This window comes from Theropithecus gelada, chromosome 3 (assembly GCF_003255815.1).
Source record: "Theropithecus gelada isolate Dixy chromosome 3, Tgel_1.0, whole genome shotgun sequence".
NCBI lineage: Eukaryota > Metazoa > Chordata > Mammalia > Primates > Cercopithecidae > Theropithecus > Theropithecus gelada.
Window position 1 is genome coordinate 75,837,930 of NC_037670.1, and position 23,056 is coordinate 75,860,985.

General features: G+C 40.9%; 1 protein-coding gene across 4 annotated transcripts in view; it reads left to right on the top strand.

The window, feature by feature from the left end:
- The window catches only part of ELMO1 (engulfment and cell motility 1), a 584,323-nt gene that overhangs the window by 336,431 nt on the left and 224,836 nt on the right, over positions 1-23,056 (top strand). For all 4 annotated transcript variants that reach the window (XM_025378540.1, XM_025378539.1, XM_025378538.1 and 1 more), the window contains one exon: positions 6,972-7,080. In XM_025378540.1, coding sequence (XP_025234325.1) covers positions 6,972-7,080 — 109 coding nt within the window. The remainder of the gene's footprint in view (positions 1-6,971; positions 7,081-23,056) is intronic.

The window sequence follows — 23,056 nt, forward strand, 5'->3', positions numbered from 1 at the left end:
CTTTAATTACTATACCATTACCCAGTCAATTCCTTGCCATTTTATATTTATGGCCTTTATTATGCCTCTGTATGTGCAATTGTCTAATTTTATTCTGGAAGCATTTCACCTCATTAGCTGGGTTTTATACCATTCCTCTCATTTGTCCAGATTATTATTTATCATGATTCCCTGTGTGTCTTTCTTTTTTCTTTTCTTTTTTTTTTTTTTTTAACAGTCTGACCCATTATATTAATACATTCTTTTTCTCCTTTCCCTGGGATGCATTGTTATTTGGCTCTTAGAAATATCGCTTTAAGTTTTTTGTCCTTTTCCCTGGTGGTCAGTTATACTCACATTCTTAACTTGGTCATTTCCAATCTTCTGAAAGCCCGTCTCAGCTGCCTGGCAGCACTGGCCCTGTCCAAAGGCCTGAGGCCTCCGCAGCCTGGACAAACCATGGATGGCTGCCTCTCTCTAGATGACCAATTAAGGCTCAGGGAAGATTAGGGGATGGAGTTTTTAGTTAAGAGCATGCTGCTGAAAATAACTTTTAAATATTCTCTTAAATCCTTTTCTAACTCTCTCTCCCTCAGTCCCCTCATTGTCTCAGAAAACTTTAGGACTTGGTTTACTGACTTACTTATTTTTGTGGGTTCCACCTCAGACCTTCTCAATCAAACCCTAGGGGAGCCTCCCAGCAGCCTGCGTTCAATAAATTCTCCAGGTGATTCTGACACACATTAAAGACACACTTTTCTAAAGAGATGCTAAAAGAACTTGAGGAAACCCATCTAAGAAAGAAATATTATTTATTTCACCCAAGTCCTTACTTTATCACAAAAAGCAAGATTAATAACGGCTACAGCAACCATGTTTTATTTTCTGTTGTGTTTTTTTCGACAGCTTTTCCCAAGAGCTATACGAATATTTCAGAAATGCAAAGAGTAATACCTTGGAACAAGAGCTTATGTAATTATTATCATGATAGTAGTATCAGTTGTCTCCATCAAGTGTTCAAGGTGTTTCAGGCACTAAGGAAACCTTTATTTCCATTTTGTTTTCCCATTTAATCTTTACAATCCTTTATGGATACGTATTCCTGCCCTCATTTTTATGGAGAAAGCTGAGGTTAAGGGATATGTACAAAGTCACCAAGAAGTTGATTTTGTCTGTTAGAAACAGATCCAGGAAGTTTGCTTCTGTCCAGAGCCACAGTGCTGATCACTCCTTTGTGACTATGTGAAGGTCTTTCCTGCTCAAAGCTTTATTACTGTAATATTTCACCCTTTCTGTATTCAATAGGAATTGGTAACCAAGAATATATGCTTTGGGGTTAGGCCACCTAAGCTTCCATGCTGGGTCTGTTTATTTCTGTGCTGTGTGACCTTGGACCAATGACACATCTCTTTGTCTCTGTTTCCTCATCTGTAAAGTGAGATGGCTTAGTATTTTGTCATGTGCTGGTACATGTGTGTGGAATGAGACAATCTGTACAAAGCCCTTCGAAGAAGGCCTGGGAGAGAAATGCTTTCTATAAATGTTAGCTGTTAGCTGTTTGTTGCCTTTTGCTGCCATCTTGACAGCATCCCTAAAGCCTTTTTTCTTTTGGGTTTATTTACTTCCACGCCTCACTACCTTTCTAGGCAGATCTGGTGAACTAGCAGCCTGTGGTTCTGCTCTGTTCCATTTTGTTTGTCTGCTTGGCACACTTTCTATAATTTTAGTGTTCTTTCTCTGCTCGTTTAAAACCATCCTATTGGAGCTTGGACATGTTTGTTTAATTCTCTGGACTTGATTGAAATTCATGATCACAAGTAACCTCTTGTGCGGCCCCCTTGAGGCAACTCAGGGTTCTTTCTCTTGCTGGTCTTCAGTTTTCTTGGCACCAATCATCATTAGCATTAGAACCAAGGGAGAATGTAGGAGAAGTGACTCCCCTGTGGCGCCCAAGTCTCCGTAAGGGGAATCAAAACTGGGCTTACTCTTTGACCCTGGAATAGATCTGTGTCTTGGGATATGATCTAAGGACTAACACTTTATTCTGGGGAGTTGCCTGATACTATTCCTAAGGGGACATTGACCCTGTGTTGGAGTGTGGGGAGATCTCATTGATACTGATAAGGCTTCTTATTTATTTGTTGATTTAGCATAGGAGAAGATCTGCAGTGGGTCAGGAAACTGATTTGTGACATTGACAAGGATTCTCAGGACAATTGCCCTATGGTGGCTGGAACAGTTTAGTTTGAAGACTTTATTGCCAGAAACACCATGTCATGCATTGACTTGTTCTGTGGGGTCCTTGTTCATTCTTCACACTATTACCCCGCATTCCTGTGGGAGAGCCCTGCCTAAACACCAGCACATGGGACTTTTTATCTTGCATTCCTCTTGTAAGCAGGTGAGGACCTACTTTTATCTCTCTCTCTGCCTCTCATGCTAAAACAACCAGAAGGCCTCTGGCTTACTTTCATGAGTCCCTAGAAGCCTGTCATCAGAGAGCCAGTTTCACTGCAGTCATGATTTTGGTTTAGCTGCTGGTAAAAGTGTTGCGTGAAATGTTGGCCATGGGCCATGCAGAAACAGGAAGAGGGAGCGCAATAAAGAGATAAAAACACGAACTCTCTGAAGGCAGTTTTAGGGACTTTGCATTTGTTGCGTGACTTGATAGCACAACAGTCCCATGAAGTGGGTTTTATATAAGGTCTTCGTATCTCACAAAGAGATGCAGCGCCTCGTGCAAGTTCATCCTAGTTGGCGGCACCTTTGTCCAAGGTCTCTACATTAGCGGTGCTTCTCATAGCTGCTTTGTGTCCCCTGTCTTTGCAGACAGTACCACCTCACACACACTGTCCTTGGTGTGGCCTATGGGGAGGCCACTGTGCCTCACCTGACCCTAAGTTAGCATCAAAGTGACATGGAAAAGGTTCACAGTGGAAGAGAAGCCTCCACAGGTGACAGGGTGTGAAAGAAGCCCTCAAGCCCTCCAGGGCTGGCTGCAGGAGACACAGAATGAATTGGGCTCTCCCAATTCAAAAAGAGAGAACTTCATTAGAAAGTGGAAGAGAGATTGTGTCAGAGACGAGCAGGTGAATATCAATCAGCCATGTATGCTGAGGCAAGGAGGGCAAGAGAGCCAGAGAAGGGATTCATACTTGGGTGAGGCTGGCCTTGGACTCAACACTTCATGGTCATGCCCAAGCCAAAGAGGTTCCTGATCTACACAATTGGAGAAGAGTGCCAAGAAACACAGAGCATTCAGAGGAAAGCCTGGAATTTATGGAAATAAAGTCTGTGGGGACACTGCAGCAGCTTTGGTCACTCACCATGAGGAATTGTCATCTTCAGGGGATAAATGAGATGACACAGAACCTTATAGCTTTGTCTAGAAGGAGCAGGGCTTTATAGACCACTTCAAGTAGATAGAAAAAATTGATCAAATTCCCCTTAGCCTCTTTAGACATGAAATCTACTGAGTTTCTTGGTATATATGTGAAGCCAATTTGTAAACTATAAGGAGACAGGAAGAGATTTGGTCATTGGAAACCTTAAAAATTGAACTCCAAGGCTGGGCACAGTGGCTCATGCCTGTAATCCCAGCGCTTCGGGAGGCCAAAGAGGGTGGATCACCTGAGGTCTGGAGTTCGAGACCAGCACGGCCAACATGGTGAAACCCTGTCTCTACTAAAAATACAGAAATTAATTGGGCGTGATGGCAGACGCCTGTAATTCCAGCTACTTGGGAGGCTGAGGCAGGAGAATCGCTTGAAACTGGGAGGGGGAGTGGGGGGGACGGAGGTGGCAGTGAGCCAAGATTGTACACTCCAGCCTGGGCATCAAGAGTGACAAACTACATCTTCAAAAAAAAAAAAAAAAAAGGACTCCAGGGTTAAAAAGTCACCTCTACCTTTTGTTTCAGCATTCTTAAGAGACTGATAATACCTACCTTATCAATGGATGTACTTGTTGGAAGTCAATTGATAGAGAATATATAAACATACTCTGTAAACTATGAAGCATTTTATAAAACATAACTTCATATTACACAGATATCCAGCTTTTTAAAATAAAGCATGCAGAAAGAACTTATTTTGGTGTGTGATGAGTGGTAATAGCAGCTCTTAGTACTTCACTGTGATTTCTGTTCTAGCATATTTGCTCTTAAAACTGAAGAGTAAGGGGGAAAATAAAGATGAAAAATAAGCTTTGATATTTCCAAATGGAACTTTTCAAAATGTCTCTGATGGACATGGTTAATATCAGAATGTCGAAATTGAATGTCAATGTATCAATGTGTTAAATAAAAGCCATTGTCCAGCTTAAGAATTATCTCTCACTATAGTAGTGTCTTAACTAGTAGCATTCATAATTACAATCTTTTTTACAGTATTTTTGTAAGAAAGTTGATCTCAAGAGTTACACACATAGCTTTAAGTATTTGTGTCTGCCTTGACAACGGAAATCAGTCAAGAAGGTGGCAGGTTTATTTTTCTATACGTGGGTAAATGTGATAAGATGGATGGTGCATTAAAAAATAAAGAGCAGGGCTTCTCCAAGCTGATTTACATATTGATTACTTAAATTACTACTTAATTTAGCGCCTGGTAATAAACTGTGCCTTGGAAATGTTTCCCAAGCATTTATTGGCTGCAGTAATTCTACCTACAGTGTATGCAGATCACAGCCTCATTAAATATTAATGTGCTCATGAAATGTTAATAGAATGTTAATGTGAAATACAAGGGAATGTGCTCTCTGGGAGCCGATGAAAACTACCTGTCTTCTGTCTTTTCTTTATGTACTGTCTTCTGGCTCTGTTTCTTTTTTTCAGTTCATTTCTCCCATCATCAGGAGCTTCAGATTAGCTCTCTAATCTGGCTGTCTCAGAAAACATTTAGAAGGGAAATAAAATTCACTGATTAATGGAACTTAGTTGTTCTCCCCTCCTGCTTTCCAGAATGGGTTCCCTGAAAAGGAAAAGGGTGATTCAGGCTGAGTGAAGTGAAATTCTCTGTGCTTGGGCAGACTGAGTGCATATGTTTTGAGGAGGCCAGCCCACTGCCAAACTCACCTCAATGGGCTCTGACCTTCATGTCTATCTGGAATGTTCCTTCTCATATACCTTGACATAGCAAGATCTTTCTCATTGCTTGATTCTCAATAGTCCGAGAACCTTCCTTGATCACCTGGTTATCTAAACTCCCCTCCCCAAGTATTCCCTGTTACTCTCTGTCACTCAACAAGTTATTATTTTATTTTCATAGCACTTGCGATAAACTGTGTAACTACGTCTTTTGTTTTTGTGTCCTTCAATTAGAATGAATGCTCAATGAGGTCAGGCCCTTGTCTATTTTATGGAGCTCAGCCATCTTCCTGGTAAATAATAGGTGCTCAATTAATACTGTTGACTACATGAATAAAACACCTGTCCCTGCCACTAAAGAGTTCATAGTCTGTGGAGGTGACAGAATGAGTCACTGCACAGCAGCATTGTAGATGCTACTGAGAGATGGTCATTCAAAGTGCTGTAGCTATTAAGGAAGTCCCAGAAAACTCTTACTGGGGATGAGTTTTGGAGAGGCAGCTTTAGACATGGATAACGTTTTATAACTTGAGAGTTTTGTTATTTTGTTTTGCTTTTGTTCCATCTATGTGTAGAGTAATTTCCTTAGTTGAGAGTGATAGGAACATCTCAAATTAGCTTAAGAAAAGAGGATAATTTATTAGATGGACAAAAGGATTTTCAGAGGAGGGATTGAGCAACCAAAGGAGAAAGACAGGGAAGTAGCTGTGCTATAGGAACAGGGGACCAGTAGGAACAGGTGGAACCAGTCTCAAACACTTCTAGGTCTCTCGCTGCCTCTCCTCTCTGTTTTACTTTGCATTTTAGTTTTATTTTCCTTTTTTTCTAAGGGCCAACATCCGGGTAACTCCTAAACTCCTAAGTCCACACCCCAGGGGCACCGTCAGCATAGTTGAGCCACTTTACTTTTCTTTTCTTTTCTTTTCTTATCTTTTCTTTTCTTTTCTTTCTTTCCTTCCTTCCTTCCTTCCTTCCTTCCTTCCTTCCTTCCTTCCTTCCTTTCTTTTCTTTCTTTCTTTCTTTTTCTTCCTTTCTTCCTTTCTTTTCTTCCCTTCTTCCCTTCCCTTCTTTTTTTTTTTTTGTTGTTGTTTTTTGTTTTGAGGTGGAGTCTCGCTCCGTCATTCAGGCTGGAGTGCAGTGGCACTACCTTGGCTCACTGCAACCTCCACTTCCTGGGTTCAGGTGATTCTCCTGCCTCAGCCTGCCCTCTACCTGTGATTAAAGGCACCTGCTACCACACCCAGATGCTTTTGTTATTTTTAGTAGAGACGGAGTTTCGCCATGTTGGTCAGGCTCGTCTCCAACTCCTGACCTCAAATGATCCACCCGCCTTGGCCTCCCACAGGGCTGGGATTACAGGCATGAATCACCATACCCGGCCCCAGTTTTTCTTAGTATGAAGTCTCAGGAAAGGACTCTGATTGGTCCATCATGTCACATTTTCCAGGCATGATTTATTCAACTGATGCCAGAGGGTGAAGAGCTTGTAAGAATATGGACTTCCTTGGAAAATACCCTATTGAGGTTTGAGATTGAAGTCACAGAAGGAGTTACTATTCCCAAGAAAAGAGGATAGAAATGGGAGGACGAGAGAGTTGTTTGGTCACTGAAATAAAAAAGTCTTTATTGTACTATTCCAAAACGCTCTCCACAGGCTCCTCTGTGTAAATGGGGAACCAACAAGCAAAATATCCTCTTCCAGGGTTGAAGAGGGTTGTCAAAGATTTAGTGGGGGAAAATGAGACTTTTAGGTCCTATATATTTGGAGTACTATTTTGTCCTGGCCCCGGGAGTCTTCATTTGGGGATCTGAAGTGGATCTGTGTATTCACCTATTGGAATGAAGTTGATATTCTTAATGTTTTCTGCAATTGAATTGCCTTTCTAATCTGTTCCCTTTCCCATTACAGATTGTGCTTGAGAACAGTAGCCGAGAAGATAAGCATGAATGTCCCTTTGGCCGCAGTAGTATAGAGCTGACCAAGATGCTGTGTGAGATCTTGAAAGTGGGCGAGTTGCGTAAGTATACTTATTTCCCACATGGGTGTGAAGCCTGGCAGAGTCCCAGCTTCCAGGGTTGTGCCCCTACCTGTATGAAGAAATCCCAAGACGCCGACAGCTTCTTATGGTCATCACTGTGCATAGGTTGATTATTATTTGGCTCAGGTTTACAATACATGCTTTTGCATGTCTGCTCTGGAAGTAAATGTGATTAAAACCTATGGGAATGGAGAAATTTACAGATATTGTGGCTGAGTTTCAAATATCATGTAAATGAGTACATATTAAAACAGGCTTCTGTTGAGGAAAAAAAAAAAAACTATGGATTTCTTTTTTAAAATTCCAGTTTATAACCTACCAGTAGATCCTTTTCTTTCTTTCAAAGCAATTTTTCTCTATAAAGAAAAATTGAATACCTTAATGAAATTCTCTTGCTCCCAGTGTTTCTGTTGTTTGGAATACTTTCTCTAAGAAAGAAGAAATTATTAAAGAAAATAGGTAGCTGAAAATGAAAAATGTGGTCAGCAATATTTTTATTGCTCTTTTTCTTATATCACAAAATTTATGAGAGTACATACAGAAAAAGAAAGGATGAGAATTTTCTTGCCTTTCATTCATTGGCATAATTTGGCTTTAACCTATGACGGTGGATATGATTTAACCTGTCCTCGTTATCATTGTTGACATTGAGTCTTCTTAAAGTGGTTTACTTCCATTCCATCCAACATTTAGAAGCCAACACACATATAAATCTTTCCTTACAGGCTTAATCACATGAGCACCAGAAAAGACTGTTTACAACAGAAAAATGTTGGGGTGTTTGGTATTACTGTGAAAATATAAATATTCAGTTGCTTGCTTGAGAGCTTAAAATAATGGCCTGAAATGATTAATGGGAGGAATCCGATGATTACATTGGACAAAGAGTTATGTTTTATTTACAGTGTAGAACTGACTACAAGTGCTGCTGAAATAAACTAGAAAATTTAATACTTAGTAAGGAAAAATACTAAGAAATTGAGCCTGCTTGGCCAAGTGGGAACCTTTATCATCTTCCAGTGAGGGCTCATGGGAGGAAGCAGCCGATGTTGACATGAAACATGAGCATTTTTGCATTGGAACAGTAGCAATGTAACCTGAGAGATCTCTGCATTCATCTACTCTGGTTTATAGCTCACCCAATGTGAACATTTCTGTTTACGTGGATCCTTGACTTGAGTTATCCTTCTCCCTAATTATACTTAACTCGCTGAGATTTCAGTCTGCAGTATCACTTACTGTTTACTCAGCTTAAGGATGTAAGTCCTAAATCAAACAAATACTGCTGAATTTCTCCATCTGATAACTGTGACTGTTTCATGTTTATCTCAATTTCATGGGAGAAATTGGTGAAGGCTGCTGGCTGGAAAGCATGTCTGGACCATCTAGTTAATTTTCAGGAACTGGAGTGAGTAGTGGTGTTCTACCAGATGGGTATTTCTGTGTCCAAGGTACTGCTCTGCACTGCCCTTCGTTGTCTCCTCCTTTCTGATGACACCCTTTAGCTGTTTATGCTCATCTTGATGGCAGCAGAAGGCACACTGTCTATGTGCCTTCACTCATGTTCTATGACGTGCCATGCCCAGCTATCTGCTCTTCTCCTTTGCCCAAGGGACATATGTCTGTCCTGCTAAAAGTAAACAAAGAAGAGTGATCTGGTGTAGGAGGTGGAGACTGCTGGTAATAGAGGGGAACTGAGTTCAACTCTGCTACTTTAGGGCCTTGTGTCCCTGAGTGAATTACTCAGAAACCACACTGTGCTCCTACACCTCCAGGTTCTCTCCAGAGCAGAATGTCTAGAAATGGATTGGTAGTATTTGGGGTGGTGATTTGAGTAGTTGTGTTCATTTTCTGGCTGAAATTGCAGTGATCTCAGTGAGAGAAGCTCTTTGGGAACAGCTTGTATTCAGCCTGGGGGAAATAGCTTGGAAGAGATGGCTGAATTCCAGAGCAGGTGCAGGCAGGGTAAACATGACCCTGACGTGGGCTGGCCTCTGGGTCACTGGGTCCCCATCCAGTGGGCAGAGGGGACCTCAGCTGGCAAGAGTCTGGGCAGGTAGTCCTCCTCAGATGAGTGTTCATTTTGTACTTGGGGATGGGGTGGAGACAGAATAGGGGATAGGGCTTGACCTCTGGCAGGTGCAGAGTGGCACCCTGGCCTTTTGAGTATCTGGTGGTCAATCCAGGAATCAGGACAGAACTCTGTGGGCTGAAATAACAGAGTGGAGATGAAGGCAAACACCTCGCGGGTCCCTGGAAGTGCACTGAAGACTGTTCCATCTCCCACCTTCTGGTGGAGAGAAGACTCCCGACATTCTGCCATGACTCACTCAGGCCTGGTTTCTGCATCAAGACTGGGCTTGGACGCCTGAGGCCTGGCATTGTCAAAGCAGTCTCTCTTCACCTAAGATTACAAACACATTTATTAATTTGTTCAATGAAATCTATCCAGTACTTAAAACATGCCACAGACTATGAGGGACACTGCAGGTACAAAGGAACCAGATGTGGTTCTTGTCCCTGAGGGAGTTCAGAAAACTTCCTACACACTTCAGAAAGTGGGAGAATGAGCTGGGACTGATATTTTTTCCTATGAGTTTTGTCATTATGTTTTTTAACACATGCCCATCATCTGTCCTGAAGCATAATTTCCCCAATGTTGTAATAGTTGTAAGTTTAAGTTTTTAGTTTGACTTGTTGCTTGCCATCATCTGCAAAGCCCATTCTGGAAATTTGTCAAGGCTTACAAAAAACACTCATGTTTCTGAAGCCTACATGCCAAAATGAGTTGTTTTCTGCTCATAAAATATTAAAAGAATGTTACATTCTGATTGAATGCTAGACATCAAATGATAAAACACCCTGTGGTAAGAGCAAAATTGCTTTTTAATTGATTGCTTTTTGCCCATTGCCATATTAAATAAGTTACTAATATGCAGAGCTAATCTGAATACACCCTTATGTTGAAAGAAATGCCTATTTTGCTTCTGAGGAAAACTAGATTTACACACAAATCTATCTTCACTTGGCTTATATATGTCTGTTTTTCTCCATTCCTAAGTTCATGGTTCTGAGCACTTCTCAGGTTTGTGTTAATAATTAATCTTGAAGACTATGGTCACTTTTGTTCTATAAAGAAGTGCTAAGACTACAGAAATACTCAATTAAAACTCTAACTGGTGGAGAGAAAGGATGTTTACAAAAGTAGAAAGATCCAATTTTCTAGAAAGGGTTTCTCTTTTGATTTTAATTTTTGATCTCTTGAGGAAACCCACTTCTGAAATAACAATTATATTTTGGTGTCTAAAGCAAACATATTAATGTTCAATTAATTACTAATACCAAATATTTATGTACCATTTTCTAAGGTTGCTTTAAAAAAAAAAAAGCACTATTTCCTGCTTCCTAATTATTGACATTGCAAGAAGCAAATGTTACCTCTAATAGCATGGTCCAAAATAATGTCTATTTACATTCTCAGAGCACTTCGTCAAGGTTATTCAGTTGAAGTCTGTAACACTCTCAGGAGTTAATCAAGAGCAATGGCATCTATGTTTATTAGTGAAGGGAGGACCTACTTACTTGCATAATGTCTGAGTTTACTGAGCTCAAACTGGAATTTAGGAAGCCAAAAAAAAAAAAAAGAGAGAGAGAGAGACAGTGTAGAAAGAGGCAAGAAAGTAGAGTGATTGCCTTTGGGCATCTGAATGACCCATCTTGGTCACTGGCTTTATGCCTAGGGCATGTTTCTTCTCTGTTCTGAGCCTCTGGTTCCTTATTTATGAGATAAAGATAGTACATGCTGTGCACAGTTGGTTGGAGCCTTAAATGAGATAATGGATGTTGTCCTAGTTAGAAGATGGGTAATTTTGGGGCCGGATGTGGTGGCTCACACCTGTAATCCCAGCACTTTGGGAGGCCGAGGTGGGCGGATCATGAGGTCAGGAGATCGAGACTGTCCTGGCTAACATGGTGAAACCCGTCTCTACTAAAAATACAAAATTAGCCAGGTGTGGTGGCGAGTGACTGTAGTCCCAGCTACTTGGGAGGCTGAGGCAGGAGAATGGCGTGAACCCGGGAGGCGGAGCTTGCAGTGAACTGAGATTGCGCCACCGCACTCCAGCCTGGGTGACAGAGTGAGACTCCATCTCCAAAAAAAAAAAAAAAAAAAAAAAGAAGAAGAGAGCAAACTGAAAGTTCGGTGAGGCAAGGAGGGTGCTCTGGCATAAGCGACAGCTGGATCTAGGGCCTGGAACAGTGTCCCTTGTTTCTTTATCTTCTATATATTGGTTAAATTTTTCTTTTTAACCTGCTTTTTTCATGAGGCTCTTTTGTGAGCAAGACATATTTTCTCTTAGTTTCAATTTCAGAAATTACAAAGAAGAATACTTAGGGACCTGGACGTGGTCACATATCCCCATAGCCTGGCTTGGATAATTGGCAGCCCCAGTCAGAAGAACAGGATTGAAGATTGCGAGATGATATGGTTTGGCTGTGTCCCCACCCAAATCTCATCTTGAATTGCAGCTCCCGTAATTCCCACATGTTATGGGAGGGACCCAGTGGGAGATAATTGAATCATAGGGATGGTTTCCCCTGTACTGTTCTCATGGTAAGTGAATAAGTCTCATGAGATCTGATGGTTTTATAAGGGGAAACCCCTTTTGCTCCATTCTCATTCTCTCTTGCCTGCTGCCATGTAAGACTTGACTTTTGCCTTCTACCATGATTGTGATGCCTCCCCAGCCACGGGGCATTGTGAGTCCATTAAACCTCTTTTTCTTTATAAATTACCCAGTCTTGGGTATGTCTTTAGCAGCAGCATGAAAACAGATTATTTCAAGAAAGGAGCAAGTCTTCAAAAGAAGAGGTATATTTGTGTGTGCAGGGTCAGTGAGAGTGGAGGGGGCAGGGAGTGGTGCCCTTACAGAAGACAGGAGGCATGGCACAGATAAATACACATGTGCTTATTATCAATGTGAAGTCATTAAGAAGATGCCCAGCTTCTAGCTGTGGAAAAAGAAATGGTAGCTATTTTTTGTTGTTGTTATTAAAGCACTTGTCCTGAAAGAAATAATTGTTGGTTGGGCATGGTGGCTCGCGCCTGTAATCCCAGCACTTTCAGAGGCTGGGGTGGGTGGATCACCTGAGGTCAGGAGTTCAAGACCAGCCTGGCCAACACGGTGAAACCCTGTCTCTACTAAAAATACAAAATTAGCCAGGCATGGTGGCACATGCCTGTATTCCCAGCTGCTCAGGAAGCTGAGGCAGGAGGATCATTGGAACCCGGGAGGCGGAGGGTGCAGTGAGCCGAGATTACCCCATTTTACTCCAGCCTGCGTAAAAAGAATGAAACTCTGCCTCAAAAAAGTAAAAATATAAATAAATGAATAAATTGTTGATGAGTGGCTGGAATACTTGATTTCTGGTACAAATGGGCCAGTTATTCTCTTTTGAATAGGTAGAACCTTACCCAATTATATTCTGATGTCAGATAGAGCTAAGATATTTTATTTTCCTCACTCATTCATTTATTTACTTAATAACTAGGGTTCCTCTATGAGTCAGGATCAGGTTCACTGCGGACATGGATTTAGAACCCATTCCCCATCCTCAGGCAGCTCACGCTAACTGGGGGGTCCTTTACATAAATAAATGATTATAAAACATTTTTCCATTTGTAACATTACATTTGAGTCACGTTCATGTCTCTGGGAGGCAATATTGGTTCCTTCGGTTTGTGAAGAACTGGGTAGGGCTGTGGAAAGGAGAGTCTTGGAAGATGTGATAGAGAAGAAGCGATACCAGCGTGTGGGGTTAACAAAGACAAAGAGGTATCGGGCAGGCATGACTGTGTGGATGGTGGGAGGCGGCTGTTGAAAATTCCAGGTAGCGAGAATTGGTGAGCTTAGAAGATCTGGAGCTTCGAGGAATTCTAGTTCTGTGTAGTTAATGCAGAGGGTTTGAGGGAGGAAGCAAAGGGCAGAGGTGCTAGCAGAAGAAGCAGCTGTCAGATCACAAGTTATTTGCCATGCAGAGAGTTTTGACTTTACCTTACAGGTAGTGGAAACCAATAGAAGGATTTTAATAATGAAAAGAAATGTCCCAGTTATGGACATAGCACACTAGAATTAGATTATATTTTCTGGGTGTGACATAACTTGTGAGCATGATGGTGTACAGGCTCACCCCAGCCCTGGTCTAATAATGCAGCAGTTAGGACAATTTCAGCTACAAATAGTAGAAATCCTAACTCAAAATGTCCTGCTAGGAACATGTATTGCATAAGTCCAGAGTTGTATAGATCCTAGAGCTGGTTAGCATACCTGTTCGGCGATGTCATTAGGGACCCAAGTTATTTTCATCTTTCTCTTCTGTGTCTGGTAGCAAGATGATGGCTACCTTCACATATTCAGAGGAACAAGAGGCCATCTCTTCCGGTGGATCTCTTCTAGGTGTGTAGAAGTGTTTTTCAAAGACTTTCAGCACACTTTCTCTCATATTTTCTTGGCTGACACTGTGGCCTCTGACTGTGCCTCGCCCAGCCATGGACAGGGAATGAGACTGTCCAGAGGTTGGATTAGTCATTACCCATTACCCATTAGTATAAGATACTTCTCCTGAGAATGTTATGTGACCACAGGATGTTAGATATCTAAAGAAAACTGGAGTTCTGTTAAGATGGGAGAAATAGTTACCTGAAACCCTTAGTTCTGTCTCTTTACAGTCTTTTCTGCAGTGTCCTTACTGGTGCAGAAAACTGTAACAAATTGAAGCCAGATTATAGCCCTCTGTCATTTTGTCTTTACTGAGAACTGGGGAAATGCACTAGTGTCTTTTGTAATGTAGCAGTATCAAAGGTTGCAGAAAAATGGAAATTGAGGTTTGATTATAATGCCTTTCTTCTTTCATCACTAAGATGCTAGGGCTCCACTACATTACTGTCGTTTTAGCAAATGGGTATTTCCACTTCCTCAGTTACACTTTTGTGTAGGAGCTATTCTCAGGTGTATTTTGAAGGGCAGAATGGACATACATTTGTGATTGAAGCCTTGAAACAGTTTTGCCAAATTCACCTGTTTGACCATTTATAATTAGATTACAATTTAATAACTACTTCTCTGTTTTTTTTTTAAAAAAAAACGAAACAAAACAAAACAAAGAAACCTACATCACACACTATGAAAACATTCACCATTTCCTTACTTTGTCTTTCCATGGCAATATTTATTATAACACACCAGTGGTGCCGAGCAGAGCACCTTGTATAATTCATCACCCAGACACCTCTGCTTTAGCAAGTAAAAATAACACAGATGAGCAACCTGAAGGACTGTTTGGAGTGCAGCAGCAATTAGAATAGACACTTGACTCTGGGACATTGGTGTTTTCGTACCTTGAGAAGTGCCATCCATCACTTTCATTCTTGGGCAAAACATTCTAGCTAAAGAAAACTCAAGAAAATTAGCTTTTAACAATTAAATCTGTTAAGGACCTTTTTTTTCTTCCAAATACAAGCTTGTACTCTTGCTCTATGCAAAGTGGAATGCTCTCAGATCTTGATTCTGCCCTGAATTTTCACATTGTACTGTTATATTCTATTTCAACCTTAAGTTGAAAGTAAAACAATTGTTCTAAAGCCTAACTGTGACGTTAGGAAGTTGCAGATACTTTTGGTCCAAATTAAAATAATCATAGGAGAGAGCATAAAAGTCATTTGAAGGTGATTGTTTTAAATAATTATAAAACTAATAGTGGGATTTATAATAGCATTCTCGAAGGCAGGAGAACCTCATATTAGATTGTTGCATTCAGAATCAGAAACCCTTGTGATAGGGATAGTTGATATGAGGGCTTTTGCCATGATGGTTAATCTTCATCTTGCCCCTTAGTATCCCCATCTGTAACTTGGGGATATCATCGTCATCAATCATCATCAATCATCATTGTCATCATCATCAGTCATCGTCATCATTCTCTTCTGAGAATCAGGTGAGGCAATGTAAATTACAGTGCTTTGTTAACTGCAAAATGCCCTATTTGTGGAAGAAATAAATTATCTTGAATATGCACAAGCTTAGAGATACCAAGATGCATCTTGCAGCAAAGCCAACTGTTTCTGTGCATGATCTGAAATTCTGTGGTGCTTTGTTTTTGTTTCAGAAGGCAGTACTTGAAGATACTTTTGAAATTGCAGTAAAATGTTCATCCCCATAGGAAATGGTTGCAGAGAGCAACTAAACTTGGCAGTTTGAAAGGAGACTATACCAAGCACATCTCAATTATAAATGGATGAAAACAATATTTATCCTAGGCTTTTTAAGGACTTCCTCCTTTTTACATTATTTCTGAAGAGATACATAGCTGGCCCCAGTCAGCATCCATTCCTGTTGTCTCTTAGAGGTCATGCCTAAGAGGTGAGCTTGGTAGATTTGCCCAAGCTGGTAATGAGAGATGCAGATCTGTTGAAAGGCACAGGCTCCCATTGTCTTCTTACGCCTTATAGAAACACTTCTGGTTCATCTCAAGTGTCAGGTTTGGGTGACCATTCTGATTCCTCACCTCACCCTCATTGTGGGAGGGCATTACAGCATCCTCAGAACTCCTGTAGCACTTTATCTGTGTCTCTTTGTTATGCTTTCTACTGTTTATTAATACATACTCTTTTCTTTTTCTTTCATTCCTGGCCTCACTTCCCCTAAAAATTGGGGCGGTTTATAGGAAACCTTGAAGATAATAAAAAATAATGATACGTGGTAAAAACCAGGGCAAATAAAAAGTAAAATGGAAAAATGGATGATGAATGTTAGCAAAGTACGTGTTACAAAAGCCTTTGCATTTGCTGGCAATGGACACTGAATTTGGCTCAAATATTCATTTGTCTCAGGGAAGCAAGAGGAGCTTGAAAATATGAAACAGGTCAGTGCTCCATATCACATGAATAAGCTCAATGTGAAAACCCAGATGCTAATTTCAGTTTAAACCCAATAATGTTAAAATAGTATTTCATAATATTTAATACATTCGTTAAAGATGATGGACTAGGACACATTCTTATCATTAAAGAAAAATCTGCCAGAAAGTGACAAGCTAGCATCATTCTTAAAATGAAGATACCAAAACAGCTTTCCCATAAAAAACTGAGACTAAACTGGGATGCTATATGATGCTCATATTATTCACCATTACTATTTCTCCTTGTTCTGGAAAACTTACAAACACATTAGAGGTAGAGTTCATCGATAGAAACAAATATTTTAAACTATAGGTAGTAAGATTTTCTATCCCTGAAGAAGCAAAGGATAAGCTAATGTGGTTTAGCTAGATAGTGAATAAACAAAACTTAGTAGATGTTCCATATGTCAGCAATAATTAATTACAAAATGGAAAATAAAAAGATTATTTAACAGTAGCAATGAAAATGTAAACTACTCTGGAGTAATCCCAATGGAAAACATCTTAGAAACTTAGGTGAAGAAAACTATATAAGACTTTACCAAAATATACAATAGACATTTCAAATAAATAGAGAAGCAAAATGTTTTCTTCCTGGTAAGAAAACAATGTGAAAAAGATGCAAGTTCCTCTACATTAGTGGACAGGCTCATATCACATTCCACAGTACCACTGGGAATTAGGGTGAAAACTTCACAGAATGACTCTAGACTTCATTTGAAAGAATACGGATATGAGAATTGGTAAGGGAGAATTGATAAAGAATAGCAATAGAAAAATAATGTAAATAAAAATATATTTTTTAAACTTTTTTTTTTTTTTGCAAGAAAGTTCAAAGAATTCCTTTTTTTTTTTTTTTTTTTTGTTGAGACAGGGTCTCACTCTGTTGCCCAGGCTGGAGTACAGTGGTGTGATCTTGGCTCACTGCAACCTCCACCTCCTGGGTTCAAGTGATTCTCTTGCCTCAGCCTCCCGAGTACCTGGGATTACAGGAATGCACCACCACACTGGGCTAATTTTTGAATTTTTGGTAGAGATGGGTTTTCGCCATGCTGGTGAGGCTGGTCTCAAACTCCTGACCTCAAGTGAGCCGCCTGCCTCAGCTTCCCAAAGTGCTGGGATTACAGGCATGAGCCACTGCACCTGGCCCAAATAACTCATTCTTTTTTCACCCAGGTTCATCTATGGTTATGTTAACATTTTGCCACATACGTTTTATCATTCATCCTCTTTCTCTCTCCATCTCGTCACACACACACACACACACACACACACACACACAGAGTCATGAATTGTTACAAAAATGTTTCTTTTAGCCAAAAAAAAAAAAAAAATTTGTTTTAAAAAATATAACCTGAAGAAAATTTCAAAATAGAACTATTTTAAATCAGTTCTAACTCCAGCCTCTTGTCTCTGAAAGAGCAAAAGGTGCTGGAGCCCTGCCTGGCAGGAGGCTTGCCCGGGAAGGCTGTGGAAGAGGAAGGGACTCCGCTGCCACAGAGTGAGGCTCCATCTGGAAGTGGTGTCCGGAGTTTGGCTGAGCACCTCTGCTTGCCCTTAGAGATCTGAGAGAGACTCACTGCTGCCGAGTTTTCCCCAAAGCAGATCAACGGTGTTGCTGTCAGGGACCTTTCTTGAATGAAACTTACGTCCACCTTCCCTTCTAGTCTTTTCCAATGCTGGTAGATGTCGTTTTCCTAAAATGCCAGTGCTTATATACATGAGGAAGTTTAAATTCAGGATGCAAGCGTCTTATAGCAGGAGAAACATCATAAAACAAAATCACAAATGTAACAGGATTCCAATCAATGACGGAGGCAGTTTGCAGGATGACACCATCAAGTCTCATCAGTAAAATGAGTATCACAGTAACTAGTCTCATTCCAAAGGTGTAAAGTGCAAAAACCATCTTTCCCTGGTTCCAGAGATGCCAATCTCTTCTAAATTTCAAGCTTGGACCCATGAGTTATGTTTTTTTCCAGAGTAGTAATCACTGTCATCAGCATTTATACCCTCCAAAGTCCTCATAAGTTGTAAAAGTAGAATATTAGTATGGATGGCAGCATGAAATTGGAGGGAAAGTATAAGCAGAATGCTAGAAGTTTCTAATAGATAATAAAATAAACTAACATCACTAAAAGAAAGTAAAACCACAGAAATCAGGATGTCAAACTGCACTGAAAAGGTAACGAAATGCTAACTGTAAAGTTTTCAAAACCAAAATATACATGAGTGAAACAAACAAATGGAGGAAAAAACAAAAAAAAAACAAAAAAAAACAGAAGCATACCCAGAGCTAAAGTCTTTAACACACTTTTCGCAGACACTGTGGCTTCCCACAGTGTCAGTTTTTCCCTCAGGGAGTCTGCAGTGGTTAGGGGAGCAGCTGAGGACAGAAAGTTCTAGAATGCTTTTATTTCTCATCCTTCACCCTGGGGCCTTTGGTTGTAAAGATTTACCTGGTGGTTGGAGTAGATTAGAAGGTCAGTGCTAATCAGGTCTCCCAACCTTGGGCACTTGAACTTCAATCAAAAACCACTTGCTGATTTTGGCTGGGCACAATGGCTCGCGCCTGTAATCCAACCACTTTGGGAGGCTGAGGCGGGCAGATCACATGAGGTCAGGAGTTTGAAACCAGCCTGGCCAACATACTGAAACCCCCATCTCTACTAAAATACAAAAATTAACCAGGTATGCTTTTGGGAGCTTGTAACCCCAACTACTTGGGAGGCTGAGGCTGGAGAATCGCCTGAACTTGTGAGGCAGAGGTTGGAGTGAGTCAACATCGTGCCACTGCACCCCAGCCGGGGCAACAGAGTGAGATTCCATCTCAAAAACAGAGAAAACATTTGCTTTTTATAAAAGAGGGTGACCACTGCCTTTTATTGGACACTTTCTATGTAACAGAGGATTCCCAGAGTCAATAATAAGCACATGTTACCTCTGTTAACCCCCTCAGCGTCTCCATTTACAAATAAAGAACCTGAGATGAAGGGAGAGGTTAAGTAGACTGAGGTGATGCAGATATTAGATGGAGTGAATTATTGTGAGATTTTCCTGTGCTGTTTGCCCTTAACTATGGTGCAATACTATCACCCACTGCTTTGACTTTTTTTGTAAATATTGTGTCTTCCTTACAGACTGTAAGCCCTTTGAGGACTAGACTCATAGTGAATTCATCTTCCATCTTAAATTCTAGCCCAGTGTTTTACATGTCATCTGCATTTAATAAGTGTTTGTTGCATGAATAGAGTAGCTTTCTATTTGCTTCAGGGTCAGTTCCAAAAATATTCTGCAGACATTGCTAAATTTTTAATACACTTTGCATTTTACCCTGAAACCTCTCAAACAACATTCTTGTTTTCTTCTAAAATAAGTGAGAATGAGTTATACTAAAGGGCTTCTCTTCATTCCTCTCCCTCCCCCTCCTCCACAGGGTAATTTGGTTGAGAAGGCCCACTGAGTCCAAATTTGAATTAGAAAATATCAACACTACAGTATGTTCCCCCAAGAGGAGAAAAAATGATCTATTTTCAATCTTGTGTTTCAGAACACACAGCTGTGTGACTTCCTAATTTATTATATCCCCAACTGCCTCCAGACAGCTCTCAGCTTGCTGCTTTTTTTCTACCCACTCCCGCTCTATGGGAAATGAGTTCGACTTTAACCAGCACAGAGTTCAATCTCTGTTCTAGGCAGGACTCCAGCAAGGACTCCGAGAGGCCAGTAAACAGCACTTCTGCAGAGCTGCCTCCTCCTCAGCAGGTGCACCTATCCACCAGGACTTGATGGGAGCCAGGTCCTCTCGGATGGTGGCTGTCAGAAGCCAGATTATCAGGGGCAGCTCCAGCTGGCAGGTCTTTTGGCTGCCTGTCTTCTCTGGAGTGAGCTCGCTCTCTTCCTCCCAGAGAGGCCTTTCTGACCTGTCTGCAGGGAGCAGGACACAGTTCTCGATCCCAGCAAACAAGCCCAATGTGACTTCCCTTAATTTTGCTTCCCAAGGGTTTTGGCCACAAGAACAGATTGCAGCTGTGGCCTGAGCATCTTTAGAAGTGTGAATCACAGTTTTTTTTCCCCTGAAGAAGCTATTTTGAGCTTTATAATTGCATATTTCCATGTTGTTTTTTTTTTTATAGCGTGAGTAAGGAGAATGACTTGCATTTTTTTACATGGAAATCTGCTGGTGTCTTTGCTCTTCTGTCTTGTATAACTTAGTCCGGTGATTCCTGAACTTGGCTGTGTATCAGATTCACTTCAGGGAGCTTCTGTGAAATGCAAATTCCTGCAGGGGAATCCAGAAATCAGCAAGCTTAATAGACTCTGCAGTTGATTCCTAGGCAGCCCGACTGCCCCCTCCCAACTTTGGACTTATCCTTTCCTGGGAATTCAGATCATGGCTAAGTGGATATTACCGTGGGGTGGCAAGAGCCGGTCACAGTGCCTAAGAGAGATTAAGCATTAGAAGACCTGGATTCTAGTTCTGGCTCCACTACCAAGCAGCTCTAGACAAGCATCTCCTGTATGGCCCTCATGTTGCTAGGCGGGGAAGTGCTGGGATTGTCCAGGTGGCCACCAACTCAAAAGCTACTGTGGTACTCCTTGTTATGTAACCAATATGCTGACTGTAACCACCACATTAGTTTTACTTGAACTTTGTTGTCACCTGTTCTTGAGTGACATGTATTGGCTATTCCATTCTGTACAAGAGAATTATGGAAATGCCCACAGGCCTTGTTATAAAGGGCTCCTGGGGAATAGGCAACCTCAAAGCATGGACCAAAGGATTTACCTCTCCCCTGCAGGTGTGATGACTCTCAGCTTTTGGACAGACATTTAAGCAAAATGGGCTTTTCCATTTGTTTGTTTGTTTGTTTGTTTGAGACAGGGTCACCCAGGCTGGAGTGCAGTAACGCAGTCACAGCTCACTGCAACCTCTGCTTCCCAGGTTCAAGTGATCTTCCCATCTCAGCTTCCCAAGTAGCTGGAACCACAGACACATGCCACCACACCCAGCTAATTTTTGTATTTTTTTTTTTGGTAGAGGCAGGGTTTCACCGTGTTACCCAGGCTGGTCTCGAACTCCTGGACTCAAGCAAACCCACTGCTTCGACCTCCCAAAGTGCTGGGATTACAGATGTGAACCACTGTGCCTGGCTGTGAAATATGCCTTTCTCATTCTGCATGTTTTTCTACTTCGAAATATCAACCATCAGAATCTTTTTAGAGGAATTAAACATTAATTTTGCCAGAACAGATATAGGAAGTGGTAAAAAAAAAAAAAAATTCCTCTGTTTTCATTATTTTCTGCCCAACTGATTTTTCCCCCTCTATTTTCCCACGTAAGCATCCTCTGGGCTAGGTTTGGTGGCCACTCTATAATGCCAGTGCAGCTTTTGGGGGCTGTGGCAGGTGCCTGGCCCATCTTTACATGGAAACAGCAGTGTTTAAATAAACCTGACACTTGGAGGAACAAATGAACCTAAATGCAAATGCTATTAACATTTCTGCAAGTCATACCTATCCCCAAGAAGCATAGCTCTCATGTTTCTTTGTCTTTTATTGGCAATTTAATTGTTTGAGAAATTGCTTTTTGCCAGAGTCCCTAAGAATCCTACAAAAATGCACTAACTTATTTTCCCATGGACTTGCCTGGGTGAGAACTCATCCTGCTGCTTTTCTGTGTCATTGCCATCATCAGAAGAACCTCAAATGTAAGGTCTCGCAGGGTTCATTGTTTTCATCATTTTTTTTTTTTTTGGTTTTAGATCAAGAGTTTGCCTTAATGCATATTGTATTAGTCCATTTTCACGCTGCTGATAAAGACATACCTGAGACTGGGTAATTTTTAAAGAAAAAGAGGTTTAATGGACTCACAGTTCCGCATGTCTGGGGAGACCTCACAATCATGGCAGAAGGCAAAAGGCATGTCTTACATGGCAGCAGGCAAAGAGGGAATGAGAGCCAAGTCAAAGGGGTTTATCTCATGAGACTTATTCACTACCATGAGAACAGTATGGGGGAAATCACTCCCATGATTCAGTTATCTCCCACTGGGTCCCTCCCACAACACATGGGAATTATGGAAGCTAAAATTCTATATGAGATTTGTGTGGGGACGCAGTCAAACCATATCACATATACTATACGAAATTCTCCTATGTGATTTTACTGTAAAAATGGACTAATATGCATATTAGTTTATATCCTGACTCTTTTCACTTAATGTATTAGAGACATCTTTCCTTTCAGAAAATATGTTCATTTGTAGTTCATTCAAACTTTTAATAATTGCATAGTATTCAATTTTATAGATAGGGTTATTTTGTGGATATGGATATAAATAGTATTTCATTTTATGTAAGTATGTTTCCTATTGACAGGTATTTACATTGTTTGCAAATTTTTATTCTTATAAAGAGCACTGGGATGAACATTTGCTCAGTAAATACACTTAACATGTTAGCACTGGGGCTATAGCAGTGAAATAATCTGACTACTATGCATTCCCTTAAAGAGAATATATTTTAGTTGGAGAAAGATAATAAACAGATAAAGAAGTATGTCATATGGTAAAAAATACAATGGAGAAAAATCGAGCGGAAAAGGGAGGTCATGAGATTGCCTCACTGAGAAGGTGACATTGATCAAAATTATGAATGAAGTGAGGAAGTGGGCCAAGATGGTATCTGGACAAGAGTTTTCCAGAAAGAGGGAACAGCCAATATGAAGACCCTGAGGCATGAGTGTTCGCCATGAGAAAGTAAGAACACAGAGGCCAGTGGGGCTGAAGCAGAGAGAACCAGGGGAAGATAGTGTAAGAGTGGGGTAGTGGGTGGCCGGGCACAGTGGCTCACACCTGCAACTCCAGCACTTTGAGAGGCTGAGGCAGGTGGATCATGAGATCAGGAGTTCAAGACCAGCCTGGCCAATATAGTGAAACTCCATCTCTACTAAAAATACAAAAAAAATTTAGCCAGTCGTGGTGGCAGGCGCCTGTAGT